The sequence below is a fragment of the Dromiciops gliroides genome, chromosome 4 (assembly GCF_019393635.1).
Source record: "Dromiciops gliroides isolate mDroGli1 chromosome 4, mDroGli1.pri, whole genome shotgun sequence".
Taxonomy (NCBI): domain Eukaryota; kingdom Metazoa; phylum Chordata; class Mammalia; order Microbiotheria; family Microbiotheriidae; genus Dromiciops; species Dromiciops gliroides.
In genome coordinates, this window is record NC_057864.1 from 100617344 (window position 1) to 100630366 (window position 13023).

The window sequence follows — 13023 nt, forward strand, 5'->3', positions numbered from 1 at the left end:
TACCCACCTCTGATTAATGCTGAAAAACCATGTGGTGTTTTTTTTTACTGACTTTAAGCTCAAAATGCTCATCATTATCCTTTTAAAATGCAAGAATACAAATCTGCTTCTCTGACCTCAGTTTTGTTGAAGTGGTTTCACATTGTTCTGCTTCTCTATAACCAGTCTTTTCCTTATCAGAACAACAACAGCAATAATAATTATAACGACAAGTAAGCCAACATTTATACACCTACTATGTGCCAGGCACTATGCTAAGTGCATTACAATTATTATTTCATTCGATGCTCACAGCAACCCTGTGAGGTGTAGGTACTGTTGTTATCCTCATTTTTCAGATGAGGAAACTGTCATTTTATCAAATGACAATTGATCATTTGTCCTAACATACCTTTCACTTATATTTTTGGAGGATATGCCTACCCAGAATTAACACTTCCCTGGCCAAGCCTCAGTGCCCTTTGGTCCTCTGGAAAGGGCCAAATGCTCATAAGCCATTGAAGAGTTCTTGCTCCCTCCAGAACAAAGGCCAGTGACCAGGCCTCCAGCCCAGTAATTTTCTATCCATCACTAATCGAGCCGCCAGAGCAGTGGGAGAGAGGAGAGAGAAGAAGGGAGTCTGGCCTCAGGTAGCACCTTGTCAATGAAAAGATTCCCTTCTGTTACTCCAGTACCTGCCATTTACTTCCTCTTTTGAAATCTTCTGTTGGCTTCAGCAGAGACACTTTAACCTCTTTGCAAAGGTTTTGATGCACAAGCTAATCCAAAGAAAATTAAAATAACTGCAGCCCAAGCAGGTTTCTGGATTTGGGCCTTTATCATATTAAAACTCATTCCCCCCTGATTGTGGACATGGAAAGTTTAATGCCCAAGGCTGTGGTGGTGGTAACCAACAACAGCTGTTGCAGAGTCCATGAGCCATGATTCTGGAGAGGCAAGAGACTACAGAACTGAGGTGGGGATGGGAAAAGTGGAATGGAAAACTTTGCTAGGGATTTTTGCATTTATCATGCATTACATGGTCTGTCAACCTTTTCTGAGGTAATGATCTCTTAAGTGGGGTATGGTGTGGGTTGTTTTTTTAATGTTCTTAAGAGTAAATTTCATCGGCTATTGTAATGTAAAATAAAGGTGCAAATTGATATTGGCCCAAAATATGGCTAGGCCCAAAGTAAATCATGTGGTAAAGGCGGAGTGGGGGGCAAGGGCAGGGAAGAAAAGGGGAAGAGAATGTGGACATTAGAAATGTGACTCAGAAATGTACTGTATTTTCCAGCTACTGATTCTGCTTTAATCTTATCTAGGCCAAGTATAGGAAAAGTTAGTGACTATGGCTTAGACTAACCAGTTGGTCAGTTGGTCAGCAATCATTTATTATAGGCTCACTAGGTGCCAGGCACTGCACTGAGTACTAGAATACAAACCCAAATAGATGGCTGACATTCTATTAAGGGAAGATCACACCTAAAAGGAAGCTAAAGGCAGGAAGTGGAGAAGTGCCTGGCTATGGAGCATGGCAGAGAAAGTCCTTGTGGAGATGGCCGCAGTGTAGACCACTTTGCCCTAGGCCTCTTCCTTAAGCTGGAGGCTCTAGAAGGAGCTAGTGATCAGGGGAGGCCTTGGGTTGGGGGAGGGTAGAGAGTGCTTCTAGGATGAGTAGCCCAGGGCTGGGGGGAATCCTATGGAGGGGAGTGAGCAGTGCAGCCTGGAGAAGGGCTGAAGGCAAATGTTTCTGGGGGCCTTAAGAGCTTGAAAACCTGCCCTCAGTGCCATGCGGGCTTAGCTGCCTTAAGGGATCCTTAACCTCTTCTCAGATTTACCACTCTCTTGGGCGGCATTTCTGAGTCTTCAGCAGAGCTTGCGATTCTCTTGGGAGCTATGAGCTTTCTCAAAGAAATGTATCATCTGGACTGAAAATAAACACTTGAGTGCTCATAGCACGTACAAGCAAGGTGATACAGCACAGGGGTAGGTATCTGGACATTGAATTTTAGGTGTGGCTCCACCCCTGTATGAATGAACTTTTGTGGCTCAGTTTCATCATTTGTAAAGAGGAAGGAAAAGGGCAGACTTGGCTTCTACTTATCCTACCCTAGCTATAGTGAAAGCGAGGTGTACCAGAATTTATGGCACACAGTGAAAATAACCTTTTCTTTTTACACAAAATGCTAAGAGGAAACAAAATAGTGTGGTAGGGAAAGCTCTAGATCTGGGATCAGAGCAAATCCTGGCTCTGTTGGATCACGTGTAGGACTTGGAACAAATGATGTCCCCTCTATAGCCCTCAGTGTACTCATCTGTGAAATGAGGACTTTAGACAAGATGACTCCTCAAGGATTTTCTGCCCCTTGATCCTATGATCTTAGCCTAGTTGGCAGGGATGCCCTAGCCCTTACAGATGGGAAGCTTCACACATATTTATATTATTAACCCTCATTAGGTTATAGGGTGCCTGTACCTTCTAATTTGCTGATGATATTCTGTATAGACTAAATAGTAGTAAAGACCAAAAAAGTAAAAGACGCTGAAAAGTCATTTTGCCTGGCTGTTTATCCCATTTAGATTGCTTTTAAGGTTGAACCATCTTAAAATAATGTCCACCTACATCCTTTGGGTTGTGAGTAATTGAGAGAAACCCATCTGCACCAGGAGAGGAATATAGAGCATGTATTGTTTACTCCCAAGATCCTGCCACTAATTTGGGTGTCCTTGTAGCTTCCTTTAGTGGCCTCACCGTTTCGTGATTGCATAGCTAACAAAAGGCTTCTCTGCAATCCCGCATTTCCTTCCCAGTCTTCATCATGGCACTTCTCTGAGCCACAGGTTTTTCATCTATAAAATAGGAATAATTATATTGTACCACCCAGCTCCTAGGATTGTGAGAAAAGTGCTTGACAAACCTCAAAGTACTTTCAAAATGGTAGTTTTTTAAAATTATGTTTTATTATGGGTTTTTTTTCTATCATTACCATTTATATTCGTTGGAACATCAGGAACCCAGAAAGAGCAGTTAAAAAAAAAACCCAAAAGGAGAAACTCTGAGATAGGAAGTTGAGGGGATTTGGAAGAACAGCCTTCCCTGGAGTATTTCAGTTAAAGTAAAGATTCCTATTTGTTTGGGTTGGGTTAGAGGAAGATCAGAGGCAGCAAGCTAAACTGGATGGCCTCTTTTGGTCTTTTGTAGAAGCAATATTGTTAAGCCTTAAAAGAGCAGGTGATTAACTCAGGTTTATATTTTTTACACTTGACCTTAACAAATCTTTATCAGCAGCCATGCTCAGATCATTTACTTGGTCATCATCAGTCATTAATGAATGAATAATGGGGGGGGGGGGAGCAGTTCTCCACAGCCCATGCCAGAATAGCTCAGATTATTTCCCCGGACTTAGCTCATGCAACAGAACATGATATAAAATGCTCCTGCTGCTCAATTTCTTTTTGGGACAAATGTAAATATGAGTTGTTGGGATTGATTTTGTTTTGTTTTGTTTTCCCATCCTTGTGGGGCCAGACTCTGGTTCCAGAGGAACACAAGTTAAACCAATTTCAGCAGTCCCTTCCTCCCCAACCTTCCAGAGCCACAATTTTATTTAAAACTTTATTGAAAGAGTTTGGTTTTAATTAAGTACTTTCCTGGACTCCTGATAACTTTCAAGTTAAAAGCTTTTATGGATTTTCCCTCCTAAGTCTGTCTTTGCTGTTTTGTGAGCCCTACACATTTTACAAATCAAAACCAGCCATGGTTCCTACCTTTTTCCATTTTTGCCATCAGAGTTAATGGTGAGATTCTGTTCTGTTCTTTTATTAGAAGCAGGGCCCAAGTCATGGGGATAACACAAGGGAACCTCAAGTGGGGTAAGGTAGAATACACTAGAATGTTGCTGTTGGAGCATTGTTAGAATAATGTATCTACCCGGAAACTTTCTTTTCATCTCTGTCTTTTAGATCCTCAGCAGCATTCTTTCTTTTCTTCTCTGTGCCACTCTGTGTGTGATACATTGCCCCTGAGCCATAAGATGAGAGAGATGAGAGAATAATTCTTTCTTTAAACGTCCTTTCATCCCATCAGAGAAATAATAGAACCTAGTTTTAAAAATGATAATGTATTGTTTTCCATTGGAATTTTAGTGAAGACCTATAGTTTAAGCAATCAAGAAAGTCCCTTCAGCTACTGTCCTTTTTGCAACAAATATTGGAGGCAAACATATATAAGATTATATGTTGGCAAGAAGCTCAAGTGTCTTTTTTTGGGAGGGGGGCAAGGCAATGAGGGCAAAGTGACTTGTCCAGGGTCACACAGCCAGTAAGTGTCAAATGTCTGAGGCCAGATTCGAACTCAGAAACAATTTATGTTTTTGAGTTGTGATGTAAGAAAATCATAAAAAAAAAAGAGTCAACAGCTTGTAAAAGAGACACAAAAAGATACTGAAGAAAATAACAACTTAAAAAACAGAATAGACCAAATGGTGAAAGAAGCACAAAAAATCCCCTGATACGAAGAACTCCTCAAAGTAAAATTGACCAAATGGAAAAAGAGGTACAAAAGCTCACTGAAGAAAATAAGTCCTTAAAAATTAGAACTGGGCAAGTGGAAGCTAATGACTTTATGAGACATCAAGAAACAATAAATCAAAATCAAAAGGATGAATAAAATAGAAGAAAATGTGAAATATCTCCCTGGAAAAACAATTGACCTAAAAAATAGAAGTAATTTAGAATTATTGAACTACTTAAAAGTCATGATTTTTTTTTAAAAAGAGCTAGACATCATCTTTCAAGAAATTATCAAGAACTGCCCTGATATTTTAGAACCAGAGGATAAAATAGAAATTGAAAGAATCTATTAATAACCTAAATGAGGTCCTAAAATGAAAACTCCTAGGAGTATCATAGCTAAATTCCAGAGCTTCCAGGTTAATGAAAAATATTGCAAGCAGCCAGAAACAGTTCAGATATCATGCATTCACAGTAAGGATAACACAAGATTTAGCAGCTTCTACATTAAGAGCTCAGAAGGCTTGGAATAAGATATTCTGAAGAGCAAAGGAGCTAGGATTACAATCAAGAATCACTTATCCAGTAAAACCAAGTATAATCCTTCAGAGAAACAATATGGATATTTGATGAAATAGAGGATTTTCAAGCATTCCTGATGAAAAGACCAGAGCTGACTGGAAAATTTGATTTTTCAAATACAAGATCAAGAGAAGCATAAAAAGATAAACAGGAAAGATAAATCATAAGGGATTCAATAAAGTTAAACTGTTTACATTCTTACATGGGAAGACTATACTTGTAACTCCTAAGAACTTTATCATAAAAAAAAAGAGCTTTATCATCATTAGGGCAGTTGGAAAGAGTATACATAAAAGGTAGGGGTATGAGTTGAATATGATGGTATGACATCTAAGAAGATAAAATTAAGAGATGAGAAAGAAGAATGCACTGGGAGAAGGGGGAAAGGAGAGGTAGAATGAGGTAAATTATCTCACACAAAAGAGGTGTGAAAGCTTTTCCTGTGGAGGGGAAGGGGGGAGGTGTAAGGGAGTGCTTGAATCTTACTATTGTTGGAATTGGCTCATAGAGGGAATAATATACACACTTAGTTGCATATAGAAATCTATCTTACCCTATAGGAAAGTAGGAGGGAAAGAGGATAAGAGAAAGGCAGAGGAAGAGGAGGTATTGATAGAAGGAAAGGTGTATTGGGAGAGGTACTAGTCAGAAGCAAAACACTTTTGAGGATGACGAGAGTGGAAGGAAAGAGATTAGGATAAGCGGGGGGAGGGAGGAATAGGATGGAGGAAAATACACAGTAATCATAACTATGAAAGAATTTTTACAAGTTCCTCTGATAAAGGACTCATTTTTCAAATAGAGAAGTGAGTCAAATGTATAAGAATATAAGTCATTTTCTAATCAATCAGTGATCAGTAGATATGAACAGACACTTTTCAGAAGAAGAAATCAAAGCTATCTATAGCCATATGAAAAAATGTTGTAAATCACTATTGATTAGTGAAATGCAAATTAAAATAACACTGGCCATCTCACACCTATCAAATTGGCTGATATGACAGAAAAGGAAAATGACAAATGCTGGAGGGAGTGTTGGAAAATTGAGACATTAATGCATTGTTGGTGGAGTTGTGAACTGATTCAGGACTCTGGAGAACAATTTGGAACTATGCCCAAAGGACTATCAAACTGTGCATAATCTTTGATCCAGCAATACTACTACTAGGTCTGTATTCAAAAGAGATCTTTTTAAAAAAATTTTAAAATTAAAAAAAAAAGGAAAGGGGCCTATATATACAAAAATATTTATAGCAGCTCTTTTTGTGGTAGCAAGAAATTGGAAATTGAGGGAATGCCCATCATTTGGGGAATGGCTGACCAAGTTGGGCTATATGATTATGATGGAATACTATTGTGTTATAAGAAATGATGAGCAGGATGCTCTCAGGAAAACCTGGAAAGACGTACATAGATTGAAACAAAGTAAAATGAGCAGAACCAGAAGTACACAATAGTACTTGATAGTACACAGTAGTAGACATAGTACACGTTAACAGCAACATTGTGCAGTGATCAACTATGAATGACTTAACTCTTAGCAATACAATGATACAAAATAATTCAAAGAATTTATGGTGAAAATATAATCCAACTGTAGAGAAAGAACTGATGGAGTCTGAATGCAGATTGAAGCAAACTTTAAAAAAATTTTTGCGGGGGTTGGAGTTATTTACTTACTACTAACTTATTTTTGGCGTAGTTTTTTTTTTTTTACAGCATGACTGATATGAAAATATGCTTTCCGTGACTGCACATATATAACCTAGATCACATTTCTTGCTTTCTCAAAGGAGATGGGGAAGCATAGGGAGAGAATCTGGAACTCAGAACTTTAAAAAAGTAGTGTTGGGGCAGCTAGGTGGCGCAGAGGATAAAGCACCAACCCTGGATTCAGGAGTACCTGAGTTCAAATGTAGCCTCAGACACTTGACACTTACTAGCTGTGTGACCCTGGGCAAGTCACTTAACCCCCATTGCCCCGCCAAAAAAAAAAAAAAAAGTAGTGTTAAAAATTGTTTTTACATGTTTTTTTTTGGGGGGGGAATACCATATTATATATCTTTAAAAAAAGAAAAAGATTAGTCACAGATATGTTGAGTTTCAAGTGCTAATATAAATTCACCTTCCTGAGGTTCACTATTCTATATTATGTTGCTTCCTAACTCACCATTTCCAATTAACATTGCCCCCATGGAGCTACTTAGGAATACTTCTGCTTTATCAGTCTCTCCCTGGCCTTTGCTCAGTAGTTCCATTAAAAGTAAATCTTGGGGCAGCTAGATGGCACAGTGGATAGAGCACTGGCCCTGGAGTCAGGAGTACCTGAGTTCAAATCTGGCCTCAGACACTTAACACTTGCTAGCTGTGTGACCCTGGGCAAGTCACTTAACCCCAGTTGCCTCACTTAAAAAAAAAAATGTAAATCTCTTGTGACAATCCATCTGCCCTCAACTTTTCTGTCTTAATTGAACTAGTGCTGTGTCATCAACTCCCAACTTATTTGGATATCAAGGAGTCAAGAAAAAAGAGGTGCAAAGTTCAGGAACTTTGAAAATATCAGGAAGTACTTTTGACTTTTTTTGAACTTGAGCCATTTTGACCAAAGCTGGGGAATTGAACTCCAATTCCTGTGCAATGTCAGGCTATCCTGTTTCCCACACTGGCAGCAAATTCTCCTTAGATCCATCTATTATACAAAGGGTTATAGAAAACATTCCTAGCATGGGGAGATATTTTTTTCCCCTTTAGAAACACAAAATTTGGGGGCAACTAGATGGCACAGTGGGTAGAGTACCGGCCCTGGAGTCAGGAGTACCTGAGTTCAAATGTGGCCTCAGACACTTAACACTTACTAGCTGTGTGACCCTGGGCAAGTCACTTAACCCCAATTGCCTCACCAAAAAAAAGAAAAAAGAAACACAAAATTTCTGCCTTTCTTGCACTGTGGTAAATCATTGATCTTCTCCCTGCCTTGAATCCCAACATGGCTGACCCCCCAATTTATATATAATGGAATTCCCTTTCTAGTGGTTTGGGTTGACCTTCAAGAGCCCACCAAAAGTGATCACCAGAGTCTGACAGGAAGTAAGTTCACATTCTTTGGAAGTTCATGGAAGCCCAGAGGAGAAGCTGAGTAAAAATTTGGGGCAAGGGCTAGATAGGAAAGAGTAAGAATTGTTGGCACAGATTTGAATGTTCCATGTTATGAATGTTATCGTGTATCTGGATCTAGAACTGCTTCTCTTTTTTTTTTTTAATTGATTTGTGGATCACTCCATACATCGACATTTTTCCACAATAGTTCATCAAAGACCAGCTGATGACAAGGGATATTATCACAGCCTGCCATTTCTAGTCCCTTCTGGGAGTATTAACTGCCCATTGTGACCCAAAGCAGGTAAAAAATGAGAAGACTTGTAAACAGCCATTTTGACTGTTCCCTTTGTGTAATGCCTGATACAGTAAACCCTCTGGAGTAAGAAATTGTGGTGGTGTACCAAGATTTATTTCATTGACACTTTGCCCTCCTGCCTCATGCTAACCTTGACTCACCTATGAAAAATTCCTTTGGGCCTCTTCATCCAGAAACCCAGATTTGCCTGGCCTTCATTGCCACACAGTTATGCTGAGTCATCGTTATGTTTTCTATCAACCCCAGTAGTGGCTCACTGCTGCCTGTCCTATTCCCCTCACTATATAGTGTGATGTCTGTCTAAGGACTTTCTTCTATGTGATTACAGGACCCAAATAGCCCTGTCATGCTACCTGTGCAGCTGTAAATTAAGTGAGATATTCTCATAATCATTTATTCTTGTAAGAAAGACTGTCAGCGGAAAGGATTAGCATTGCTTTGATACATAAACTTCAAGAATTAATATCCATCAAGAGAACTGCTAATCCCCTCCTAATTCCCCTGTCTTGGTGAAAAGAAAAGATTGCTTCTTGACTATAGAAGCTACTGCCAGATTCTGTGAAGAAGGCTTAATGCCGCAGATTTAGCTGAGATCTTACCAGAAAACATGAGCGATTAGCTGGAAAGGAAAACTAAAAACATTTTTACAAGTGAAGTAACAATATTAAAGAAGCAAAGTCAATGAATTGAAATGGTGTTTAACTCTTAAAAGGGTAGGCAGGCCTTAATCCACACTCATCCTGAGGAAGTGGGCATGGCGAAGCAGACTGGATCTGGGGAAGCCAAGAGGGCATTGAACCCCCATCTTGAGAAAGAGCTCCACGGACTCACCCTCCTCAGGCCCCGTCTGAAGTGGTGTGTTCCATCTGGGGTACCGTAAACCAGGGAGTGTCCAAAAGAAGACAGTCAGGATGAGGAAGAGCCTCCAGGTCATAGTGAATAAGGATCAGCAGAAGGAACTGAGGCGGTTTATCCTGTAGAAGAGACTTGGGGGATCTGATAGCTTTCTGCAGGTATTTGAAGGGTTGTCATGTGAAAGAGAGGTTCAACTTGTTCTGCTTGGCACCAGCAGGCTGGAGTAGAACAATAGGTAGAGGTTTCAAGGAGATAGATTTGGGTTTGAAATCCAGAAGAAACCCTTAAAACTTAGAACCACCAACAGTGGCGTGACATGCTTCAGAAAGTAACAGGCTTTCGCAGTGGATCAAGCACTGTCCCTAGATTCAGGAGGACCTGAGTTCAAATCTGGCCTCAGACACTTGATGCTTACTAGCTTTGTGACCCTGGGCAAGTTACTTAACCCTTATTGCCTGGCAAAAAGAAAGTAATGGGTTTTTCCTACTGGATCTTTTGAGCAAAGGCTAAATAATTACTCAGAAATGTTGTAGAGGGCATTCTCAGACAGGGAAAGGACAGATTTGATGGTGAAGTAGACCCCTTCCTATTCTGAGAGTCTGTGTTTTTGTGAGTACGTCAGGCAGGTTTGTGTGTAGTTCTATGTAGTAGAAGCAGCAAAATACCCTAGGTGGGCCTTGAGCTCTTTCCTCTTCCACCAGAATGGCTCCTATAGTGTGGGGATGAACCTGGGTCCTAGAAGGCAATGCTAGGCAGTCTCCAACAAGTTCTACCAAGCTAGAAAGGCTTCAAAAACAGACCTTGAAGTAGACTCTATGTTTTTCATACAAAGACCATCCTAGCTACATTTTAAGAAGCTCACCCTGAGTTTGACCACCAGGTAGTGGATTTTTGGCTACAGCAGCTAGTAAAGAGAGTCTCCTAAATCATACAAGGCAGGCTTTGGGATCTACGTTGGTAGAAACCCACACTGATGAAGTCCTTCAAGTAATCCATAAGAAGCATTACTCATTGCTCCCCTGAACAGGTGGTGTATGTACTTTGGCAAAGCCCTAGAGATTTGTAATGCTGCATGTTCTTGGAATATGATTTTCCTGGTGTTGGAGAGATTCTTCTTCAGGAGAAGGGGTGGGGGTGGGGTGGTCATTGGCTTGGTGATACCATCAAATTGCTTGTGAGCACATGGACTCAGTCAAAAGGCTATAACAAAGCAGTCCCATTCAACACTCAGAAGCAACCATCCACCTCTCAGTTATTTAGGGATCAATTATTTGCATTTCCAGGATTATCCTGACACTTTTATTTCTCCCTTTATTTACCTATCTTTGACAGTTTTTCTACTCTGTAGCATCTGAACAGAGTAAATGAAGAGATGAAATTCAAGTCCCTTGAACTTTTGGGTGTTTTGTTAAAAGTAGTAATGGAAGACTAAATTGCGACTCACACATATAGCTATAACCATATAAAATCAAAGACAATTTAGGAAAACCTTATTAATTTTTATAAAACTTGTTTCTAATGACCACAAATAATTAACTGTTGTACTTGTATTAATGGACTACTTTTCTTCCCAGAACAAATCTAATCTCACAACAAAGAAGTAGGTTCCTCACCCCCAAGAGCTTGAGTAACTTACCCAGGGCCAGCCAGTAGCTACAGTAGAATAGTCAGTGGTAGAAACAGTACTAGAACCCTCGTGGGATGGGTTTTTTTATTTTGTCTAACACCCTATTGGCCAAAATATGTTTCCCAGAAAGTCCCAAATCCAGGGTATCCCAGAAGAATGAATGCCACAAAGAGTACTGGGGAGCACAGAGCCTGGCATCCTAACTTTTTAAAACAGTCAATTGTTTGCCGTTCTCAAATTGATTCTGACCTTCAGGCAGGAAGTAGATGGATCTTTTGTCAAGAGTACGGTCTTATAAATGGAAAAATGAATCCAATCCTTGCTAATATTGTGGTTTTTTTTTTCTTTTGTCTCCCTCTTTCTCTAGCATGAAAGACTTTCTAGGTAAGAATTTTCCCTGTTTTATATGCATGCTCAATGCTTATTGTGAGAATGATTTGCCATAATCTTTTTCCTTCACACAATTTAGCAATGTTTCCCTCATCTGGCACTTTTTATCCCTGTCACTACTCTAACATAGATCCATATTAATTCTCACCTGACTAGTGTAATGCCCTCTCTCTCTCTCTCTCCTTCCCTCCCTCTCCTTCCCTCCCTCCCTCCTCCCTCTCCCTGTCTCTTTCTCCCTGTCTCTCTCCCTATCTTTCTCCCTTCCCTGTCTCTCTCTCCCTCTCACCTTTTCTCCCTTTCCCTCTTCCTTTCCATTTCTCTCTCCCCTGCCCCCTTAAATTTTTCTCAGTCCCCTGCATATGCGACTTCAACATCTTCTAAATGAGGCCATTTGTGATCCCTCTAGTTGCAAGTGCCTTATATCCACCCCCTACCCCCACCAAGTACCTTTTATTGATTTTGTATATGCTTATATTTCTATACATCTCCCCTGATAGAATGTAAGCTCCTTGAGGTCCAAGGCTATTTTGTTTTGGGTTTTATATCTCTAGCACCTAGCATAGGTGTGTTATGTAGTCGGCATTTAATAAGTGCCTAGGAACTGATTGGATATGAAAAGTGAAGAGAGAAGAGTCAAAGACGACTCTCAGATTATGCACATAAGAGAGTGGCTCAGTAGTGGCATTAATGACAGAAATAGTATAGTCAGAAAAAAGGAGTAAGTTTAGGGCCAAAGATGATGGCCAGTTTGGGGCATTTTGAATTTAAAGTTCTAGTGGAACATCTAAATAGAGACCTCAAGTAGTCAGTTTGAGGTCTGTGTTTGAAGTTTGGAAGAGAAATTAGGATGGAAAATGAAAATTTGGAAGTCATTGGCATAGAAGTTATAGTTGAAGCTATGGAACTGAATAAAATTGCTAAAGGAAAAAGTGTGGATTGAAAAGTGTAAGAAAGGGGCAGCTAGATGGCGCAGTGGATAGAGCACCCGCCCTGGAGTCAGGAGTACCTGAGTTCAAATCCAGCCTCAGACACTTAACACTTACTAGCTGTGTGACCCTGGGGAAGTCACTTAACCCCAATTGCCTCACTTAAAAAAAAGAAAAAAAAGAAAAGTGTAAGAAGACTGAGGGCAATCCTAAGAGGAAAAAGAATCACAGATAGAGAAATAAATAAAGGAGAAGGGGAGCTGTCAAAGACAGAGGATGAAAACCAGGAGAGCCAAAAGAACTCAAGTGGGAGGGAATGATCAGCAAGGCCCAAAGCTTGCAGAGAGATTAAGGAGGATAAATTCTGGGAAACAAAAGGATTGTGTAGTTGGGAAGTCACTAGCGACCTGTGAGAGGTCAGTTTGAAAAGACTGGGGAGTGAGGAAGTGGAGGCACCAGGTATCGACAACTTCTTAAAAGTTTAATAGCGTATCATGGTAGAGAGATGGGGTAGTAGCTGAATGGAAGAGAAAACTTTGTAAGAATTGGGGAGAACCAAGCATCAGCTTGAGACAGAGTGAGAGAGACGGACAGACTTTTCGAGTCAGGTCTTGGAGGAGTCAGGAGGGCAAGTAAGGGAGAGCTCCCTCATCTATGACTAGTAGGAACAAGGAGAAAGTGAATGATAATGTGTTTTAAGGAATGAAAAAAGGAGCTGAGAGAGCTCCAGACAG

The 13023-nt window shown here is 40.2% G+C and overlaps 1 protein-coding gene across 7 annotated transcripts in view; it reads left to right on the plus strand.

Moving 5' to 3' along the window:
- The window catches only part of PPP1R12B (protein phosphatase 1 regulatory subunit 12B), a 255554-nt gene that overhangs the window by 217475 nt on the left and 25056 nt on the right, over positions 1–13023 (plus strand). For all 7 annotated transcript variants that reach the window (XM_043964552.1, XM_043964554.1, XM_043964553.1 and 4 more), the window contains one exon: positions 11341–11357. In XM_043964552.1, coding sequence (XP_043820487.1) covers positions 11341–11357 — 17 coding nt within the window. The remainder of the gene's footprint in view (positions 1–11340; positions 11358–13023) is intronic.